The sequence below is a fragment of the Lepidochelys olivacea genome (genome assembly GCF_965140295.1).
Source record: "Lepidochelys olivacea isolate rLepOli2 genome assembly, chromosome: 6".
NCBI lineage: Eukaryota > Metazoa > Chordata > Testudines > Cheloniidae > Lepidochelys > Lepidochelys olivacea.
In genome coordinates, this window is record NC_140416.1 from 14,883,482 (window position 1) to 14,906,101 (window position 22,620).

General features: G+C 43.0%; 1 protein-coding gene across 1 annotated transcript in view; it reads right to left on the reverse strand.

Annotated features, from left to right (window-relative positions):
- The window catches only part of LOC311521886 (NACHT, LRR and PYD domains-containing protein 12-like), a 53,675-nt gene extending 41,311 nt beyond the window's left edge, over positions 1–12,364 (reverse strand). Inside the window, exons 1-5 of the mRNA XM_084630574.1 lie at positions 12,284–12,364; positions 8,234–8,538; positions 5,671–5,703; positions 3,441–5,205; positions 1,524–1,613 (exon numbers count right to left, since the gene is read on the reverse strand). Of these exons, the coding sequence (XP_084486700.1) occupies positions 1,524–1,613; positions 3,441–5,205; positions 5,671–5,703; positions 8,234–8,516 (2,171 nt within the window). The 5' untranslated portion in view covers positions 8,517–8,538; positions 12,284–12,364. The remainder of the gene's footprint in view (positions 1–1,523; positions 1,614–3,440; positions 5,206–5,670; positions 5,704–8,233; positions 8,539–12,283) is intronic.
- Positions 12,365–22,620: the final 10,256 nt, after the last annotated feature.

Consider the following 22,620-nt stretch of genomic DNA (forward strand, 5'->3'; position numbering starts at 1 on the left):
TGAGATTCATTCCCAGGAGCATCTTGAACTTTCACCTAAATGTGCCCATCATCCTGGCTACGTGTTTCTCACAGCTCTTGTCTCACATACCTCATGCTGGAGGACACATACCCTCTGCAGCACGCATCTCATGTTAGGGGACAAGGTAGGGATTTGGATAATATGGACTAGAGCAGAGACCTTGGGCCTGCAGGGATCGGCTGTCACCAGCCCTGCAGCATCGCAGAGAGCCCTCTGCAGCCCTGCTGTCATGGGAGTGAGCGAGCGGGGCCATGCCAACGGAGCTGCAGAGGGCTCCCTGCACTGCCACTGGGCTGGTGACACCTGCGCGTGCAAGGTGTGGAGGGGAGGCTGCAGTCCCAGCAGGGCAGAGCAGATGTCATGAACAAAACCGCCTCCAGGCTTGGTTGCCTAGCAACCCAATGAGCTCAGCTGGGACCAATAAACCCTCACTAAGTGACAGTGCGACTGATCAAAAGAGCCAACAGATCATCATTGAAGCCTGTAGCAAGAACAGTACAGTGGCTGCTTAATGCGTTCCACACCTACATTGGCACCAGACCTCCCTCCTGTCCAGCCTCTGCCTGCTCCACTCCAGCCAAGCTCCTGCCTGTCTCTGAACTCCTGAGTCCTAACTCTGACACCGGCTGGTCTCCTGACCACAACTCGAGCTCTGCCCTTTGGTTCTGTTCTGACCCCTGACTCTGACCACCGGCTTGTCTCCTGACCACAACTCTGGTTCTGCCCTCTGATTCTGCTCCAACCACTAGGCCAGACTCCTGCTCCGCCCACTAGGTTGCACCACCTACACCTTGGTGTGTGACAGCAGAGAACCCAGACCAGGACTCTGCTCTGCCCCACCAGAACCATAGCCTTCCCTGCAGGTGATTTCTGCAGGTGCAAGTGCAACCCACACACCTCCTGGGTGTGGTGTTCTGTCCCATCTAGTGGCACCAAGTCCACTTAGAGCGAGAGAGAGATAAAATGAGTCTGCTCTACAGCCGTAGCTAACAGGCAGTTGGCTTTTAGCTCATGCTGTAGAGGCTCATGCACTAAGCTCCAGAGGTCCCCGGTTCGATCCTGCCCACTGGCAACCAGGGTCTGTCGGCGTTACACAAGTGCAAGAAGGCTGTGGTGCTGGCAGGGCAGAGCAGTCTTGGCTGGGGCTGTCTGTTCTACCCCCTGAAGACCACTCCAGCCGCCGCACCTTGCTCCTGCAGGGATCAGCGTAGGAGGCAGCGCAGGGAGCTCTCTACGGCCCCACTGTCATGGAAGTGAATGAGAGGGGACATGCCCCTGCCTCCTGACTATCCAAACTCCCAATTATCCATATAAAATCTGTGTCCCCCAAGCTATTTGGGCAATAGGGAGTATACGGTAAATGGAAATTTATATTCCTGAGCACCTAAACAATTCTATGTAGTCACTACAGCAGACAGGGTCAGGAGAGCTACGGTGCTGTAGAACTTCTGGGATAACAGCAATAATAGGAGGGTTTTGAAAAGGAAAAAAAAGCGTCTTACTTTAGTTTCTTTAATTTACAGTTTGGATCCTTCAATGCTTGACAGAGCAGGTAAATAGGTGAACGTGTCGGCTCATCCCAATGCTGTTCCCTAAAAAGAGAGAATAGAAATTTTCTATGTTGATCTCTGGAAACAGATTTTACTTCTCTTTCCTGAACATGATAATATCCTCTCAGATGGCGTAATCATACACTGCATATGAGTTACTCCATGAGTCTGTGAGTGGGATTCACAAGGGAGCCATCCCATGGTCACACACACACACACACACACACACACACAAGCAAAATATGACACTGCACATCACAGGTGAAAGTGGGATGGTACGGGCCAGTACGGCGCACCGGTAAGAAGTGGCCGCCGGTACCGGCCCGTACACAGCCGACGTTAAAACACTGCCATGGCAGCACTTTAACGTCACTGCCCCTTTTGCCACCTCTCCCTCCCCAGGGCCACGGACATGGGGGAGCAAACGGGGCAGCTGCTGCTGCTTTAAATCACCGCCGGAGCCCCAGGTGGTGCAGGTTGGGCAGCGTGGAAGGGCTGGCTGGGAGAGGCTGACTCCCCCAGTCCAACCCCTTCTGCCCGAGGCCCCACCCCTTCCAGGATCCCAGAGTCAGGTCCCCATACCAGTAAGTCTTTTACATTACTTTCACCCCTGCTGCACACACTTCTCCCTCTGAGGAGAGGATGAGAGAACAAACACCACCTGACAGTGTCTCATGTCTTAATGCTGGCAATCCCTCAGATGATAGTGATGAGCATGCTACTGGCAATCCCTCAGATGATAGTGATGAGCATGCTATAAGAACCGGTATAAAACAGAAGGGCTTGAAATGGACTCGAGCATTGCACTGTTTTTTTCGGGGCTGGTAAAAGTCTACCAGCTTGAAGACATGAATCCAGAAAAATAGATGAAGTGAGCTAAAGCTTATGCTCTAATAAATTTGTTAGCCTCTAAGGTGCCACAAGTACTCCTTTTCTTTTTACGGATACAGACTAACACGGCTGCTACTCTAGAACCAATCTGCATTCCCTGTTCCCAGCCACCCATAATCACCTCACTCTTGCCCTCACATATTTTGCGCAAAGTGCAGCATGCACTGAAAATATGGGGCAGATTTTTTTTCTGTCATCAGTTAACACATGTTCAGTGAATTGGCCCTCTTCTGATTCCGGCACCCTTTTCCAGTGTCCCATCTCTGTGGCAGGGGACAAGCTTATGCAGATGTGAATCCCCTTACTGAGACAGAGGTTGACATGGGAGGGAGTGGGACCTTCCTGGAGTGTTTGGCCTGGGTCAGAAGGAGCACCCCTGCGGGGGTGAGAGGCCTACAGGGGTGGAGGAGGAGGAGATTATTGACCCTCCACATGAGGTGAAGAAAAGGATAGGTGTGTGGGGATGTTTCTGCTTTTCCCCCTCCCTCTTCCACTTAACAGTAACTTGTGTAACTCAGATTTTAAAGATCCTTTTTGTGCCTTGCCCTGAATGTCACTATTTGGGCACCCAGCTTAAGCAGTTGTGTTTCTTCAGTGAACACCTTAATGTGGTTGAGAGGGTGACTCTCTGCAGCCCCAGAGCAGTGCCATCTTCCTGGCCTCCTTGGAAACAGGAGGCAGCAGGGCTCACAAGTGTCATTCCAGCTGAGGGAACAGAAAGTCACACACACACACCTCCACAAGGTCCTTTCAGTTTTACGGTTGAAATCACCGTACTTTGGTGCTTTGGTACTTAATGCCTCATTGACATGTCACCTGACTGCCCAGATTCTCCCATTGATCTGAAGTTCAGCCGTAAGACCTTTGTCACTCGTACTGCTGCCATCTTTCCTTTTTAAATGACCTTCTCCCTCCACAATGTATGTTTCTCTACTTAAGAAATTATGTAGGCGTGTTTCCATCTCAGACACTACTTACAAACGTGGCTGCTTGGGTGGCCGTAGGGAATCTTCATTCGGGTCTTCAAATCCAAACATGCACAGATTTAGATAGAGCATCTCCAGCTTCCGACAGTTTTTTAGACAGAATGAAAGAGCCACTTGGTCCATTTTGGTAAAATTATATTCAGCTAAATACAGCTCAGTGAAGCGATTGAGTGCACTTTGCACAAAACTCTCTTCTTGAATTTCATACAAACAGTGAAACTCCTCAAGCTGATAAATCATCTCAGCATTACGTTTAAAGGATGACAACTCCTCATCAGGCTCCAAGAACAGCTCCTCAGACTCCAGGGACAAAGACGATATTTTTGGTTTTGTTTTAACCCACTGTAGTAAATCTGGTTTAATTTTGGGAGAAATTTTGCAGCTAAGTTTTTTCTCCATGTCCTCCATTCTCTCTTCATTTAAGAGACCAAACAAGAATCGCACTGTTAACATTAAGTAATTCCTAGATTTTCCATAGTTTTCTAACAATTTTTTCACATTGTTCATAGCACTTCCTGAATCTTCCACGGTTGTTGTTTCTTCTTTCTCCAACACGTAAAACAAAGCTGCAAAAAACTCTTGAAAACTCAAGTGAATGAAGCTGTAGACACACTCACAGTCAATATCTTTTTGAAACATGTTCTCATTCAGAAAGAGAGAGTCAGATACATCTAAGCCGTGCTTCTTGATTTCTTCTTCCCCAAAGAGTATTTTCTGCCTCCAGATTCCATCTGCAGCCAAGGAGCAAAGTCCCTTCAAGTTAGCTGGTGTGTGCTTCTTTGAATTGCTGCTGTGACCCTTTAATAAACTGAAAAGATAGAGCATATATACACCAGTGATTGTTTTGGATGTTTGTGCAAGATCTTCACCTGCTTCCATCTGTTGTTTCAGAACCGTGCAAATTATCCAACATACAATGGGGACAAAGCACATGGTGAAGAGCATTTCATTTTCTTTGACAAAGTTAAAGGCCTTTCTTGCTTTTTCTTCATTCCCAAAAAACTTGTGGAAATATTCCTCCCGCTCAGCTGCAGAAAACCCCAAGATCTCTGCATAACGTGCACATTCCAAACACTGTCTGAGTTTCTCCAGAGCAGTTGGTCTCGTAGTGATTATTACATAGGATTCAAAAAGAACAGTTTTCCGAACTAAACTGCTCAATGTAATTTCCATTGGCTGCTTCTCACAGGGATCAGAGCATAGACTGTCTTCTGGCTGATCCAAGGAAAATCTCAATTCATCAAAACCATCAATTATAAACAGGAGTTTCTCTGGATTTATCAAAATCTCTTCAACTGGTGCATTTTTATTAGGACAATTCTTTAAAATCAAATCAGCAATTCTTCCTTGCTCACTGCCAAAGTTCACTTCCCTACAATTTATGTAGAAAGCATAATCAAACTTTTCTTTATAAAGCTCTCCAGCTGCCCAGTCAAACATAATCTTTCTTGCTGTCATTGTTTTTCCAATCCCTGCAGCTCCTAGCAGCACAACAATTTGTGGTGTTTGTCCATCTTCATCACATTTAAATAAATTACCCAGGGTGATAGAACTAGCTCGCTTAGTCATTATTTCTTCATGTCTCCATCCCAAGGTCATTATTTCATGTTCTCTTTCCTTTTTGTGACAATGTTTCTTTACAATAATCAGCTTTGTGTATCTGTTGTTTAGAGTCACGTTCTCACCAAGACGAGAGTTCAAGTCTTTTATTATTCTGTACTTGTTTTGTATGTGTTCTCTATATTTCACCCTGTAATCTAAGGTAGTGACATGAAGCATTAGAAATATGGAATCAGAAATTCAGAAGAAAGACTTACCACTAATGTTACAGTACAGCTATTTAAACAATAATAATGCTACTTTAAGATTATACTGCAACTTCCAGCACTAAGTATCCCAAAATCAATTAACTATGGGCCTGATTATAAATTGTCCCATTGAAATTAGTCATGTGAGTAAAAGCTGTAGGATCTACCATGCACTACAATAGAATTCTCTTTATCCGAATGGCCTGCAGGACATCTGAAATGTTCGGATAACTGGGCGGTTGGATAACTGGGTGTTCAGATAACCGGAAGTGTGGGGTACCTCACTGCCTCCCCCGAGTACACAGTCTGATGTAATAAGACTACACAGGCTGAGGTGTTATTTCTTATTTCTAGTGGTAAACAAAACATCTAATGCCTGTAATCAACACAATTTTCTATTAGAATGTCACATACCTGGTCTTCCAGGTGTTTGTTTAGGACAAAAAGCTGCAAGAGAAATTTGCAGATGAATGTTAGTGTAACAGAATCACAGTGTGGCATGCAGTTAAGGAAGATGGGGCAATTCATTCAGTTAGTAGTCTCTGCAGGAATAAGAATTTGTCAAATTTAAGGTATCGGTATATAGGAGTACGAGTGTATCTGCTTTTATTGTGCTTTCAATAATGGAGAGTAATGTTATGAAAACGGTTAAACATGGATTTAATATATGAAAATAGCCTTGAAATATTAGGGGAAGCTACAGTTTAGTAATTATGGGGCAGGAAATGCAAACCAAAGGTTCTCCTTAAGTTTCAACATATCTTAAATAGTTTTGTAGAAAATATTTACCATTATTACTTTACTTGGTTTATTTTGCAAACTACAAAGAAAATACAAAAATTACGTTAAATACACACTGAAAATACATAATGGCTGATAGAGAAAAAAACATTTCAAAAGAAGCCTGCAAATACCAGGAGGCCACCTTGCTCACAAGCTGTCCCTTCAGAAGGAGACAGTTGATTTTCTTTCTAACAGCATCAGTCTTGTCAGGAGGTGCTAAGAATGATGCTCACTCTTTGCTCTTGGCAGGGGGTTAGACTAGATGACCCTGGCAGTCCCTTTTAGCCCTATGATTCTAGGAGGTATCTAGCCTTTGCAATACTTTTTGTCTACAGGCAATGAGTCAGAGATAAAGACTGGACCCACAGGCTGTGGACAAGGGGGACAGCTTTTGCAGCATTGTCAACCATTGTATAAAAGAGGATGTGCCAATTGACGTGGACCATGGGATAAAGATGGGGGCACCTTGAATCGGATCTTGCCACCACCCATAGCCAAGGAGCTCGTAAAGAGATGTTATATGAGCGAGACAGTGAGAACTGAAGAAACACATCTGCCTTTGGCACAACCGGTGTTTGATACACTACAACCAAGCCATGAGAGCTGCACAGCCATGGTAACAGATGATGAATGTCATCACAAGGACAGTGCAGAGACAAAGCATGAGCCCAGCCCTTGGGCACAACTGAGGTTTGACACTCTGGAGCTGACCAGGAGACCCCAAACAATTCAAACAGAGCAATGTCTCAGGTAAATTATATGTAAGACAGTTTAAGGGGTTGAAATAAGGATGGGATACTGGCCATAGCTGCTCAGCTGGCTAGAGTGTTTGGCTCCCATCCAAAAGACTGGTCAATCAAGACCAACCTGAGGCAAAGGTTTTTAAACTATGAGCTGAAGAGGCCTCTACATACAAAAATGAAAGGTTTTAAAGCATGGTGTAAAAACTAAAATGGCACCTTACGTGTTTTTCTTATTTCAAATCTCTCAGCAGCTTAGAATTGGTTCTTTCAAGGCCTGGAAAAATCTGGACATCAAAAGCCCTGAACACTCAAATGGACTGGATATGGTCCACTTTTCCCCACACCTAGAAACTGAGTAAAGGAGGTGCTAATTCTACAAGACCTAACTTTGAGGATGGGATTTGAGGATGGGACTCAGCTAACCACACCTGTGCCAGTCTATACTCTTAAAACTGTACGTGTGAGACTGTACAAGCAGCCATGCACTTCATTAACCACTGTCTGAAGGGTTGTCTACATCTGGAGTTATTCTGGAATAACAACTCCACATGTGGATGCTCTTACTCCCAGTTAGCTTAATATATGTTGAAAGTGGATTAAGCTAAACTGGAAAAAAGGCACTCTTATTCTGGAATAAGAGTGTCCACACATGGAGTTATTCGGGAACAGCTACTCCAATTTAAATTCAGACCTTCCTTAAACTGATATACTTTAAGTGTAGACAAGTCTCGAGGACCGTGAAGGTGGTGTCATAGATGCCCTAGGCCAGCACCACCCTGATTGCATGAACCGGACTTCGCTCTCTTGTGGGACACTTAAAAGCAGCTGGAGGCCTTTGAACTGCAGCTCCCTAGGTTTGCTGCCCACTCAACAGTTTGTTTTCCACTAAATTTGTTTCTTCAATTAAATAGAGCCTGGAAGATAAAGTCCCTGCCTGGAATCCTAGAAAGGTCCCATTCAGCTGTTTACTGAGAATATGCTGGGTCAGATTCTCTTTTGTGATCAGTTTCCAATTACAGATCATTGATTCTCTGTCCCAGCCCCAGCATAGGTTAGAGCTGCCTGGGGGCTGTTCTAACTTGCATCAGCTGCCACTGGACCCCAAGAAATGGCCCCCCAGACGGGGATGCACTCCAGTCATTCCTCCTCCCCACCTCTCTCTGTAGGGACACTCCCTCTGCACCGCTCTGTTGGCTCTACACTCATGGGGATTTCCTCAGAGGGAGAGTTACAGGCTGACTCTGCTCCCCTTGTGCCCGCTGAGTAGAAAAAAGACAGTGGAGCAGGTCAGAGAATCTGGCCCACTGTGAGCATCTCTGCTCTGAGTTCCCCTGGCTTTCTGCTAGGATTTAGAATTGGTCATTCCTCCCATCAGCCTGTTTCTCCTTCTGTTCTTGTTGCAGATTCCTTGGGGAGACTCCCAGGTTTTATAGGAACTTTAGGTTTCTTACCGTTCTTTCTTTCTTCTCTGAGGTTAGCAGAAGCTTCTCTGAGATTGAGGTGACTGAAAACTTCTATGGTCACATCTACTGCAGCGTCTCCACCATAGAATGCCATCAGGAGGTTCTTCGTATCTATTGCATCAGCATTCTCCATCCGACCTCGGGGGATGTTACCTTTCCCCTCAAAGTCACAGTGTGATAATTTGTCTTTAAATCTTTTGAACTCTTCCTGAGAGAGGTTGTTGAGGGCATGTATGAGCAGGTCACTGATCCTGCTGCTTCTGTTTTCCATCACTGGGTATCAGGAAAGGAAACTAACACACAAAATAAAATCCTGTTATTCATAATTAATGGGGTATAACAGCAATTTTCCCTATGTAGAAGACAGAAGTGTAGTATAGTAATGAGAGTAAATCATGGGGGCTCATAACTCCTCTGTTGTTTTCCTCACAAATGAAACACTGGACAGCTCACTTTGTCTCTCTGTGCCTCTATTTTCCCATCTGTAAATGGGGATAATCATACTCATCTAACTCACAGGCCATAACTGTGTCATAAGCGGTTTGGACACCATGCTGCACCCGCATTCAGTCAGACTTGTGTGACTACAGCCCAGTTGTTCTGAGTGTTCTGGGCCATATTCTGCCATCTTTACTCATGTTGATTTCAGTGGGACTACATGTGGGTAAGGTATACTCGGGGTGAATAAAGGGGGCAGAATATAGCTCTAAAAATTTAACCAAGTTTTGGGGGTGAATTGTTGTTCACCAAATCTCTAGAAACATCTTACTGAATTTATGAACAAAGGAAAGTCTGACAGATCCCTGAAAAGCCATTGATTGAAAATATGACAAATGCTTAACTAAATAAGAATTATCCCCATGCACCTAATTATATCAGTTCTACTAGCTAGAGGCTTAGGGCCACAGGTTTAAAAACAGCGTCCATTTTTCTACCTGCGATCAGTAGCAGGTGCAGTTTTGTTGGTGCAAATCATTGTAGGCACAACAGGTGACAGGCCCCGAGCCTAAGATGGGGTCACCATTACACACATACAGGTTCCTTTGCACTATTGTGCCCTCTGCTGACTGACTTGCTGATGGTGCCCACAAATCAGAGAGACTTCTAAATGCCAACACTGAACCCCATGAATATTTGCACTCCCAAAAACTGAGCCCCTAATTGATTAGGGGGCAAAACTGGAGGCCAATTTTTTAAATAGAATTTACAATAGAGTTTTCAGCAGAGTTGCAAAAGAATCATTAATTTGGCTATCAGCAAACAGGAGCCATAAAAAATGAACAGAAGGAAAAAAAGGAAAATGGTTTAACAACCGAAAATTAAGACAAATGGTGAAGAAATCTAAGCAGAACCACAGAGTCTAAGCAAATGTAAGAAATCTAAGCAAAACCTCAGTGCTTTTCCTGAGTTACTCCCACCTCCTTCCACAGACACTGTTGTGCTGAAATGCTTAGTCACAGAAAGTCAGATTATACTGGGGGAGACATTTGTTCTAGGGAGGATCAAGCTTTGAAAGAAAAGAAGCTTAAAAAAAACCATTCGCGCAAATGTGACCATTCTCTCAGCAGAACAGTCATGTATTTAAGAATGGAAATATTTTAGATCCTGATTGTGCCCTGTCTACAGTTGAATCTATGCACATAATAGTCAGGATGTAAAGGGTTTCTAGAGACCTTTTACCAACGTGGAAATTGTAATATCCTGTATTTTTGGCTCTGAGAACAAGATTTTCATTAGTGACCAGTGACTTGGAGTGCCTAAATTGAGACACCTTAAAGGGGCCTGATTTTCAGGGGGTGAGTGTTCGGCACTTGAAAAATCCCCAGTTTTCAGTGTTTCATGCTGTGCACCCAGAATTATGAGTCACTCTTGAAAACCTTATCCTAAACTGTGTAATTTCCAGTTTCTCCATAGTAAGCACAAACACTGGTATGGAAAGAAAAAGTGGCAATACGTTAAAATGGGAAAAGAACTTCAGCAAAATTCTGGATGAGTGATCCCAGACGTGTACAAGAGCCACCACTTCCCCTGTATGCATTCCTCTGAAAGTAACTCACTGTAAGCTGCTGTTCCAGTGATGCCTCACTGGCTCTTAAAATAATTAAAGCAGCTCAGTGGAGAGGGGTGGGGTGGGGGAAGAGGGAGTTCCATTCAGAAAAGTGTCTGAATGTGGCAAATGTTTACATAACTACCCTTGACTTAATCTTTGAAATCATTGGATCCAGATTGCAGCTGGACTTCTTTGTGATATTACTGTGCCACCCTGTGACCGGGAGTATGAACCACAGATGAACTCTGATCCATTGAAGTCAAAGGCAAGATTCCCATTGACTTGAATGGGGCCAGAATTTCACCCTAGACCACTCTAAGCTTGTGCCTAATCTCCCGAGAGCAACAAAATTCTCCTTAGCTGCATGTTAGTAAGAGAACAAGTCTCCAGACACAATTATTTGATTAAACAATGCTGCAGGCTCATTTAGTTTTATGAAGAATCTTACCAATAAACAGGCAATTTGAGTCCTAGTTATTTCTCAACAATTTGGCTCCACTTTTCAGCATTTGAACAAAACTATCCCCCACGTCCCATAAGCCACCAGATGAATTTAACCACTTTGCTTTACTATATGATATGGATATGAAAGTCTTCTCCTGATGTAATTTGGGCTTCCTTATTGTTTCTGGTACCTAATTCTTATTCTGTTTCATAATTTTTACTGTATGTTTTTCCTTTCTGATTATGGTGTCCTATCTCTCCCATATTTCTTTTATTCTTTTGTGTTATTTCTGAAAACATTTTGCAAGAAAAAAGTCACAAAGATAGTTTTATTATCATACATTTTCTTGACCCACTAAAAATATTAACAGAAAATATTCAAACCCCATGTTGTTATTCAATGAGCATTTGCAAAACGCGGCTGAGAGAGGGTGTGACATGGAGCAGCATTTTGTGGGCCAAGTTCAGAAGCTAAGGGTCTTAGAGTAACTTTAATGTGCACATGCTGTCAGCAGCCTGTGAAGTAGCTGTGATCTTGAAACACCACATGCAAGTTTGGCATTCGCAGATTTAATGTAATATTAATGTAGGTAAAGAACAGGGAGTTCAATGGGACAGGAGGGTTCAAAAAAGGAGGCTTTTTAATCGAGATACAAGAATGTCACAAAGAGGGTCTATTTCTGCTGCCCACCCCAGGACTGTTTTCCCTCACCATATAAGAGAGCTTGAACTCTGTGGAAGGGCATCAGTGGGACTGGGGGCAAAAATAGAAAGATGCTGCAGAGCAAGCTTTGCTTTCTCCTTCCCCTGTGGAGCTGGGATTCTCAGATCCCCTCTCCCCTTCACTACAGCTGTGCAAATAACTGATTTTTCAGTGTAGTGACAGTTCTGTAAAATCAAAACAAAATTGTTTTGGATGCAACAAAACCCTTCTTTTTTTTATTTCATTTTTAACCTTTTAAATAAAAATCAAAGGAAATTCCAAAACCGAGACATTTCAAAATGCAAAGTTGAAATATTGTGTTTCCAAAATGCCTAAACAAACCACTTCAAGTTTTTCAAAATAAATAAAATAAAATAAATAAATAATGTTTGCTACCCCCTACCCCCGACCAAAAAAAATGTGTCAAAATCAATTTGCAAAATGATTTGGCCAACACTGATCTGCATTTTTAGGTGAAAAAAGGTTTCAGATGAAATACTTCACCCAGCTCTACCCTCTACTTGCAGACACAGAAGGGGCCATTACTTCTTCCCCAATAGTGTCTCTTTCTGCCACTTTCCCACACACAAATACAAGAGACCTGACAAGAGATTCAGAAACTAGAGCAAATGACACACATTCTCCCTTCAGGTTTTCACACAAGAGAAATCACAGTCAAATATTATCTTGAACATATACCCCTCTGTCTCTACACGGGACCAGAGAGCTCTCTACATGTGTGTCCATTTTCTATCTGCACAGAAAACTCTGGCTTTCTTCAGAGAACCTGGCTGACAGCCATATGACAGATCAATAAAAATATTATGCATTGTGGACTCACCTTGAGGCGCTGAAGAGAGCTTGTTTAGCTTGAATTTTTTTTTTTAGAACTTTTTCATGCTAAAGTGGAGGAATACTGTTCTCTGCAATCTGGTGAAATCTGGGAGTGCTCTCATAGTCTATATATGGTCTCTGCATTTCCAGTGTCTTTAAAATTAGTCACTATTAGACTATTAGCCCTGCCCCTTTCCTAGTCAAAAAAAAAAAAAAAAAAAAAAAAAAAAGTTCAGCAACTGGAATTAAGGTTGCAAATTTCTATCAGTACTTTAAAGATAAAATTTATTAGTAGAATACTGAATGTCTTTCTGATTTTTTTTCCCTTTTAAACCTACAAAGGAAAGTTTCATTTAAAAAACATATTGTGGAGTATGAAACTGCAGAGTGAAGCCACCCTAAAGGGTCACTGAACTTCGTCATTCCAGAGCAAATCTCTTAAGATTGACAGAACCCCCCCCCTGCACCATTCCATACTGAGTACGTGAATATCTACACACCATCCATCATTATGTGCCCCCTACTCACTCCCCGCTAATTCGCCTTCCCTTGACAACACGGCAATATCAACACCCTACATCTTACACCGAAGATAACCACACTGATCGAATATTATTTAATTAATTTCATTTTTGCCTGGACTTGGGTTCAGACAGAAATGTTAAACTATCTGATTCTTCTTTTAATTTTTTATACTAATCTTTGAACTTTATGGGCCAAAACCTACCAGCCTCCATAGACAGACTGAGGAGTATCCCCACATATGGGCTGCGGAGGTGGGGTTCAGCAGTTGCATTCCAGAGTGAAAAGAAAAGGAGTACTTGTGGCACCTTAGAGACTAACCAATTTATTTGAGCATAAGCTTTCGTGAGCTACAGCTCACTTCATCAGATGCATATCGTGGAAACTGCAGCAGACTTTATATATACACAGAGAATATGAAACAATAGGAAATGGCCCACCTGATGATCACTTTAGATAAGCTATTACCAGCAGGACAGTGGGGTGGGAGGAGGTATTGTTTCATATTCTCTGTGTATATATAAAGTCTGCTGCAGTTTCCACGATATGCATCTGATGAAGTGAGCTGTAGCTCACGAAAGCTTATGCTCAAATAAATTGGTTAGTCTCTAAGGTGCCACAAGTACTCCTTTTCTTTTTGCGAATACAGACTAACACGGCTGTTACTCTGATTCCAGAGTGAGTGAGAGGAATTCTGTGTCTCACTGGGTATCCATGTATGTGTGAGGTGAAGTGAGTCCCTTAGGGAGGGACAGGGTCTGACTCTGCGAGACCTTGATGGGATGTATGGATTTTATGGTACAATGAAGCCTCCCTTCGCTGATCAGTTCTCTGTTTTGTAGGGGTTTGTATGTGCAGATTTTGTCATGAGCTCCGATCCCAAGTCCGCAAGGTTCAGACGAGCAGCCATGTTCCAACCCTTCACCTAGCAGCCTCTGGGCAATAGCTTACCTGAGACCTGTGAAGCCCAGTCTCAGTGTCCTGGCCCTGCCATCTCATCTCCTGTCTCGTGACTGCAGACTTTGGCTCTGACTACTAGGGCTGGCCACCCATGACTCACCCATGACAGGTTTAGCTGGCTGCTATTTTTTTTAAAGGGTAATTTTATATATATTATGTATATACACACAACAAATCATTTATTAGTTAAGGAAGCTCTCTGTTCAACTGTAATACTTTCCTCAAGCATTGAGAAGCTAAGAACAACAGGCCAACAATCACACATCTATATGCTCGCTGCCTGCACCAATATTAAACGTATCAGCTCTTACTTACTTCTGCCCTCTTTCTGCAACACATTGCTAACACCCAAAACTTCATAAACAGCTGTACAACCTTAATTCTTACAGTCATACCAAATGGCTGCTTAGGTTAGAAAACAGTAAGACAATGTGAGAAAGCGGAGGGAAACTTACTTCATCACACTTTCTTACTGTGTTAAACAGCAAAAAGGTTTGAAAAAGTAGCCCCGGGTCTTTCCCCCATCCCCTGCCACTTTATTTTGTTTTCCTACTGGAAAAATTTGTGAAACAGAAAGTGGGGAAAATCCAAAACATTTCAGAAAAAAGTAACTTGAAACATTTAGTTTAGATTTGTATTTAGAAAAAAATTCAGGAAAAGCATTAAAAAGGCAACCTTAACAGAGGCTAGATGTTGGGAGCAGAGGGGATGAACATGGAAAAGTACAATAGGGTCATAGATGTGGAAGGATAAGTCTCATGATGGGAATACTGCTATAGAGGGGTCTGTTCAGGAAGGACAAACAAGAAAAAAGGGAGGAGGTGTTGCATTATGCAGCAAGAACATATACAGTTGTTCTGAGGTCCAGAAGGAGGTGAGGTGCAGACCAGTTGAAAGTTTCTGGGTGAAGGTAAAAGGGGAAAAAATAGAGGTGATAACATGATAGGGGTTTACTATAAACCACCAAATCAGGAAGAGAAGGTGGATGAGGCATTTCTAGAACAAACAATAGAAACATCCAAAACACAAGATCTGGCAATAATGGGGGACCTTAACTACCCAAACATCTGGTAGAAAAATAATATGGCAAAACATGAGTATGGGGAACAACTTTTTATTTCAGGAAGTTGAGGAAGTAACCACGGAGACAGCCATTTTTTAGAGATGATTCTGACCACAAGGGAGCAACTGGTTGTGAATCTGAAGGTTGAAGGCAATTTGGGTGAAAGTGATCATGAAATGACAAATTTCATGATTTTGAGGAAAGGAAGGAGTGACAGCAGCAGAATAAGGACGACGAGTTTGTTTGTTTGTTTTTAAAAAAGCACACTGACAAACGCAGAGAACTGGTAGGAATGGTCCCATGGAAAGAAAAATCTAAGGGATAAAGACATTCAGGAGAGCTGTCAGTTTCTCAAGGAGACAATACTAAAACACACAACTGCAAACTATCCTGATGCAAAGGAAATATAGGAAGAACAGTAAGAGGCCAATATGGCTCCATCAGGAACTCTATAATGACCTGAAAATCAAAAAGGAATCCTGCAAAAAATGGAAACCTGGATGAATTCCTAAGGAGGAGTTCAAAAGAATAACACAAGCATGTAGGGACAAAAGCAGAAAGTGTAAGGCATAAAATAAGTCCTGTTAGCAAGGGACAAAAAAGGCAACAAAAAGAGGTTCTTTATTTACATTAGCCGCTCATCTCCCCATTCACCTCCTCACCCCACTTGCTCGCCTCCGCCTCACCTCCCCGCATGTCTCCTCATGATTAGCGCGGGGGCCCCCAAAGCACAGGGCCCTAGGCAACGGCCCCAATTCACCATATCCTAGGGACCACTCTGAGTGTAGGTCCTCTGCTTAGTGGGGAAGGAGAGTTAATAACTGAGGACATCAAGAAGGCTGAGGTGTTTAATAACTATTTTGCTTGAGTCTTCATTAAAGAGGTTAATAGTAACCAGATACTCAACACAATTAATATTGACAAGGGGCAAGAAACAAGCCAAAATAAGGAAAGAACAAGTTAAAGAATATTTAGATAAGTTAGATGTATTCAAATCAGCAGGGCCTGATGTAATCCATCATAGTGTACTTAAGGACCTAGCTGAAGAACTGTCTAGAAAATATCTTTCTAAAATTCCTGTAGGATGGGTGAGGTCCCAGAGGACTGAAGAAAGAAACATAGTACCTATCTTTGAAAGGGGAAACAAAGAGGTCCCAGGGAATTGGAACAAATTATTAAGCAATCAATCTGTAAGCACCTAGAGGATAATAGGTTTATAAAACACAGCCAGGATAGATTTGTCATCATGCCAAACAATGCTAAATCATGCCAAACCAATTTCCTTCAGGTTACTCCCCTAGTGGATAGGTGAAAGCAGTAGATGTGATATATCTTGTTTTTAGTAAGGTTTTTGGCACATGACATTCTCATAAGCAAATTAGGGAAATGCAGTCTAGATAAAATTACTATAGGGTGTGTGCTCAACGGGTTGAAAGACCACACTTAAAGATATCAATGATTATTTGTCGAACTGGGAGGGCGTATTTAGTGAGGTCCTACAGGAGTCTGTCCTGGGTCTGGTATTATTCAGTATTTTCACTAATGACTTGGATAATGGAGTGGAGAGTATACTTATACAATTTGTGGATGACACCAGCCGGGAGGGGTTGCAAGCACTTTGGCGAACAGGTTTAAATTCAGAAGGACTTTGACAAATTGGAAAATTGGTCTGAATCCCGCAAGGTGAAATGCAATAAAGACACATGCAAAATCCTTCACTCAGGAAGGAAAAGTCAAATGTACAGCTGCAAAATGGGACGTAACTGGCGCAGTGATAATACAGCTGGAAAAGACTTGGGGTTATAGCGGGTCACAAACTGAATATGACTCAACAATGAGCAAAAAAGGCTCGTGTCATTCTGGGGTGCATTAATAGGGGTGTCATGTGTAAGACATGGGATGTAACTGTCCCACTCTGCACAACACTGGTGGGGCCTCAGCTGGAGTACTGTGACCAGTTCTGGGCGCCACACTTTAAGAAAGATGAGGAAAAAATTGAGAGAGGCCATAGGGGAGCTACAAAAATGATAAAAGATTTACAAAACCTGACCTAAAAAAATGGGCATATTTGAGAAACGAAGATTGAGAGGGGACCTGATGACAGCTTTCAAATATGTTAAGGGCTGTTATAAAGATTACAGTGATCAGTTGGTCTCCCTGTCTATTAAAGGTAAAACAAGAAATTATAGGCTTAATCTGCAGCAAGGGAGATTTAGGTTAGATATGAGGGGAAACATTTTAACGACAAGGATAGTTAAGCTCTGGCATAGGGTTTGAAAGGAGGTGGTGGAATCCCCAACATTGGAGGTTTTAAGAACCGGTTGTCCAAACACCTGTCAGGGATGGTCTAGGTTTATTTTAGCACAGAGGGCTGGATTTGATAATTTTGAGGTCCCTTCTAGCCCCACATTTCTATGATTCTATAGAACCCTATTTTCTAATGATTTACCAACTCTAAGAAAATGACAGAAAAGAACAGGAACTTCTACGATACTTGCTTCTCCAGAGTGCTGCAGGCAGGATACACGGACAACTTGGTCATAAACCAGTCACTCAACCTTTGGGTTTCACTTCACTCCTCCAGTTTCAGCTGACATTTGCACTAGTTTCTTCCCACCAGTTCTCTCTCACGCCAGTGCAGGGATTCTCAGGCTGCTTTAGCCTTCCAAACTGATTACAGCAATCATATAATGGAACTGAGCCAATTCCAAAATTGACCAAGTCTGAAACTGCTGATAGAGAAGACAAAAAGGATGGAAAAGAACAGAGAGAAAATGGAAGGGGGAGAAATGATACACTAGGGAAGGGTTAACGGAAATCTTAAATCTCATGTCCTAAAAGTTAAAAAGGACCTGGCAGTTGAGGTATGAAGACTCTGGTCCCTGGTCTAGTCTCTGAGGTCAGCAGCTGAGGTCAATGGGAGCTCAGCATTTTTGAAACTCAGATCTCTTATTGGAGGGACCTCACTTCAGGCTCCTGTTTTTGAACATCTTGGCCCTAGTTAACAGGATTTGATGACTCCATGTTTGCTTACCAATACCTCCATGCTTTGGATCACAGCTATCTTGTGTTACCTTGTTGCAGGTCCCAGTCAAGAGCCCGTCTCGGCCACTGCTGAGGGAACCCAGCTGCTGGGTCCCCCACATGTTTTTAGCCCCCAGAGCCTGACATGGGACTCACACGGTCCCGGTGTTTGGGGTCCCTAGGCACAGTCTTGGGGCACAGACCCTCTGCCTAGTACACTATCCTTAAGTGTTGCAACCCCTTGTCTAGCTGATCCGAGGCTCAGTGCTGATCGTTCACACTTCCCCATAGCTTCAACACACCCTCTGTGAGCCTTCTGGAGTACAGTTTAACTCAGGAAGCACGAGGGAAGTGTAAAGCCTATAACACACACAGGCACAGAACAGATTCTAACACCACTGCTCTTTTATGTAACAGATAAAGCACAAGAGAGTAAGACCATATAGAACATACCAAACATCCTAAATGCAGCTCACCCTTTCCTAGGGAGTTCTTGGGAGACCATCTGTGTTCAGGAAGATAGGCAGTATCCCCTGCCTCACCCGGCTCTGACATGCTGGGTTACTCCTCCCTTCTCTTGAGCTGGAGAAAAATGACCCAAGAAAAGAAATAAAAAAGAACAGCTTCTGACATTTTTATAATGTCCCAGTCCTCTCTGTCAGGTGACTCTCTGTTCAGCCTCAAAAGGTGACTGCTGTCCCTTGCCGAATGACTCTGTTGCCAAGGAAACCTCTCCCCAATAAACCAGTTCTCCTGGTTGGGAGCCAGTCCTTTATTTAGAGCTATTTCATTTCAACCGGAAATCACTTAACATCAACGACCCTCTTTTGTTATTCTTTTGCTACCAGCCAAGAAGTTCACAGTATAAGTGTAAGGCAAAAGACACAGGGAGCAAAAGGAAACCAACTGGTCAGTGTGGAAGGGCTGGTCATATCACACCATCTGCCTGACCACTGATATTTTGTGGGCATGATGGATGAGAAGAGTTCAAGGAGGGATTTGAACAACAGCAAGGTGGCTTTAGGCAGGCCTTTGAGGAGGAGCAAAGGGGGTTTGGGGCCCTGAGAGGGGCAGGTTCTGGAGGAGACTTGAGCAGCAGAAGTTGCCTGTTTTTGCCCCAGAGATGGCTTTCATAGAATCATAGAATATCAGGGTTGGAAGGGACCTCAGGAGGTCATCTAGTCCAACCCCCTGCTCAAAGCAGGACCAATCCCCAACTAAATCATCCCAGCCAGAGCTTTGTCAAGCCTGACCTTAAAAACTTCTAAGGAAGGAGATTCCACCACCTCCCTAGGCAACGCATTCCAGTGTTTCACCACCCTCCTAGTGAAAAAGTTTTTCCTAATATCCAACCTAAACCTCCCCCACTGAAACTTGAGACCATTACTCCTTGTTCTGTCATCTGCTACCACTGAGAACAGTCTAGAGCCATCCTCTTTGGAACCCCCTCTCAGGTAGTTGAAAGCAGCTATCAAATCCCCCCTTTGAAGACCCGAGAGCTCCTCCAGTGCTATCACGCAAAGGCTTTTTTTTAAATGGATGCTTGAGGCAACACTCATGCTCCAGAGGCAGGCAGCAGGAAGCAGAATCTATCTGTCCCTCCTGCCCTAGACAGGGCAGCCCCACTAGCCCCTTGTGCTAAGGAAGAGGATTAGAAGAAACAGTAAAAAGGAGGGGAGTGAACAAGAAGTTCATAGCCCTGGCCAACAGGTTTGGTTCAGATCGCCCAAGTCGTGTATATGTAATTGTAGTGTACAGGAGTAGGGTAGTATCTCTTTAAATAGTTTGTGAGCCCTCCAATGGTCCTCACTGTAGTCTATATTTTAGAAGCTGCCAGAACTCAACCACAGCAGTAGGGTGCACATAGCTCGGCCTTGCATGGTATGTATATTCAATCAATGTCGGTATTTGCCCCCCTCCCGCCCCCGTGCTCATGTGGTTCCTTCTTATTATGTATGTTGTGTGAAGAGCAAAAGACAACTGGTGATCAGGATGGGGTCCTCATCCAGGACTGCAGTGACAGAGTGTGACTGCAGAGGCCTCAAGGAAGGGAAACTAAAAAGAAAGCTGCAGCCACTGAGAGTAAACTACTTATTTAGGGGGAAACAAAGGCTAAAAGTGACAGGTCGTTGGTAGGAAAGGGACTTGTTTGATGGATCCATAGAGGACTAGGGAGACTGGAGCACTGTATGATAGCCAATGATATAAACTGAGGAGAAAAAGGTGGCGTTTTACTGAGTGTAACAGGGGCTCAAACATGTAACCCGCTGCACAGCAGGACAACTGCTATTAAACCCACAGGCACAATATTTGCTGATTGCGAAAATTCTATAAAATCCCCCATCCCCAAAGCCACTGGGGATTGCAGAACGTTTCTGCACTTACAGTTAGAATTGAAGGGGAAATGAAACCATTTCTCAATAGTGGCTGAATTAAGGAAATTAATAGAGCAGTGCCAGTGTGGAGAGAATTTAAACTCCTTGTTCTAGTACCACCGAGCCTCACATTTGTTTCTACGACAGATGACCCTAAGATGACAGAACGGGAAGGTGTTGCTGACACAGCTGCACCAGATAGAGCAGAAACTGTCCCAGAAACCGTTGTGATGCCTGTGTTATCCAGAGAGAAGTCGTAAACTACCTCTCAGACTGAATTTTTAGCACGGTGTCCATTTACTGATAGTAGTTTTGACAGAAATATATTTGTAACTGTAACATCCTTTACATCAAAGGGGCAGAAGTATGTAGTACATAATAGTGTAATATCCCTTTAAAAATATGTGAACCCTCTAGCGACACTCACTGTGTGCTATGCATTAGAAGCTGCCAGAACCCAACCAGACAGCCTTGTGTGGTCTGTATATTCAATGAACATAGTTATCTGGACCACACTGTGCCCATGCCGTCCTTCATATTATGTCTGTTGTGTGAATAGCAACAAAAAAAAACAACAACAAAACAACCCACACACATTTTTCCCTAAGCCCAGGGGCCCGAGTGTAAATGTTTTACTAGTTAGTTCTGTATCTCTAATATTTTTTTTAGGACACAGAACCATACATTCATACATGCTGACCTGTTACTGGTAGCAGTTCTCTTTCTTTTTCCCATCTGAACTGCTCTATAAGAGACTGCTCCTGTAAGATTGTTCTTTTACTAATATGCAGCTAAGGGGAATTTTGTTGCAATCAGGATGTTAGGCTGAAGCTTAGAGTTTTCAAGGGTGAAATCCTGGCCCCACTCAAGACAATGGGAATTTTGCCTTGACTTCAGTGAGGGCAGGAGTTTATCCCTCGTGCACACTTTGGCTTTCACAAGGTGACATAGCAATATCACCATGAGGCCCGATGGCACTCAGGATCCATTGGTTTCAACGATCAAACTGAGGATGGATGTCTCATCAGGAGTTGTGAATGGAATCTTCCCTCTACATTGTCTCAGAACGTCAGAACTGCTTTAAATTTTTTAAGAGGTAGTGATATGTCATTGGAACAGCACATTGCCGTGAGTTACTTAAACAGAAACACACAGAGGAGGCGATGGCAGCTCTCTTCGAAATCTAGGACCACCACTCATAAGAGATTTCTCCACAGTTTTCCCCTATTTTAACTAATGGCCACATTTTTTCCTCCATATCAATGTCTGTGATTTCTATATAGAAACTGGAAATCGAACATTTAGGCTAAGATTTTCAGAACTGACTGGTAATTTTGGGTGCCCAACAGGAGATACTTGAAAAGAGCCTAATTTTTAAGTTGTTTAAATTTAGGCACCCAGAATCTAAGGTACCTGGAATAACTGGTTACATTATAAAATTTAGGCTCAGGGCCTAAAAACCAGGATATTACAATTCCCACTTTTGTAAAAGGTCTCTGGAAACCCTTCACATCCTGAGTATTAAATGCATAGATTTGGCTGTAGACAGGAAAGAATGGAGTATCTGAAACACTTTCATTCTTAAATAATTGTTCCTTTGAAAGAATGGTCATACTTGCCCTAATATGTTTTAAATCTCTTTTCCTTCAAAGTTTAGTCCTCAAGATAAACTTCTCCTCATTATAGAATCTGACTGTGTTAAGCATTGCAGCTCAGCAGTGTCTGGTGGGTAATTCAGGAAGAGCACTGGGTTATTTTGCCTAGATTTCTTCACCATTTGTGTTTATTTTTGGTTGTGAAGCCATTTTCTTTTTTCTTTTCTTTTTGATTATGGCTCCTATCTGCTGGTGTCCAAATTAATTATTATTCTTTACAACTCTGGTATAACCCTACTGAAATCAGCATGAGTAAAGATGGCAGAATATCACCCTGAGTGTCTAGAGCCTTTTGATGGAAGTCACATAGTTTTGCCTGAGATTTTACTACTGGTGCATCCTGATGTCCAAATCTCTTATGACATGCTCAGTGTCACTGCCTAAATAGTTGCTTATCAGTCAGGAAATAGAAAGCCCCTCTGTTCTTGAGGTTTAATTACTTCTTGTTTGTGATAACATCACGTGCAGAAATAGATAAGTGAAACCAAAGTGCACTGTCTGCCCATGTTTGTTTCCATCCAGTGTGCACAGTTTACTTTCTGTCCCATGTACTTACATTGCTGCATGTTAAGATTTTCCTCTGAGTCTGAACAGCTGTTGTCTGAGAATGAATGACTGAGAAATAACCCTTATCATGATAATGGAGCTTTAGATGGGGCAGGTACAAGCCACCATCCTGACTGGGGAGCATTTTACTCCCACTGTGCACTTATTTTGCTTTGGTGTAATGAGTACAGTAGTTGCA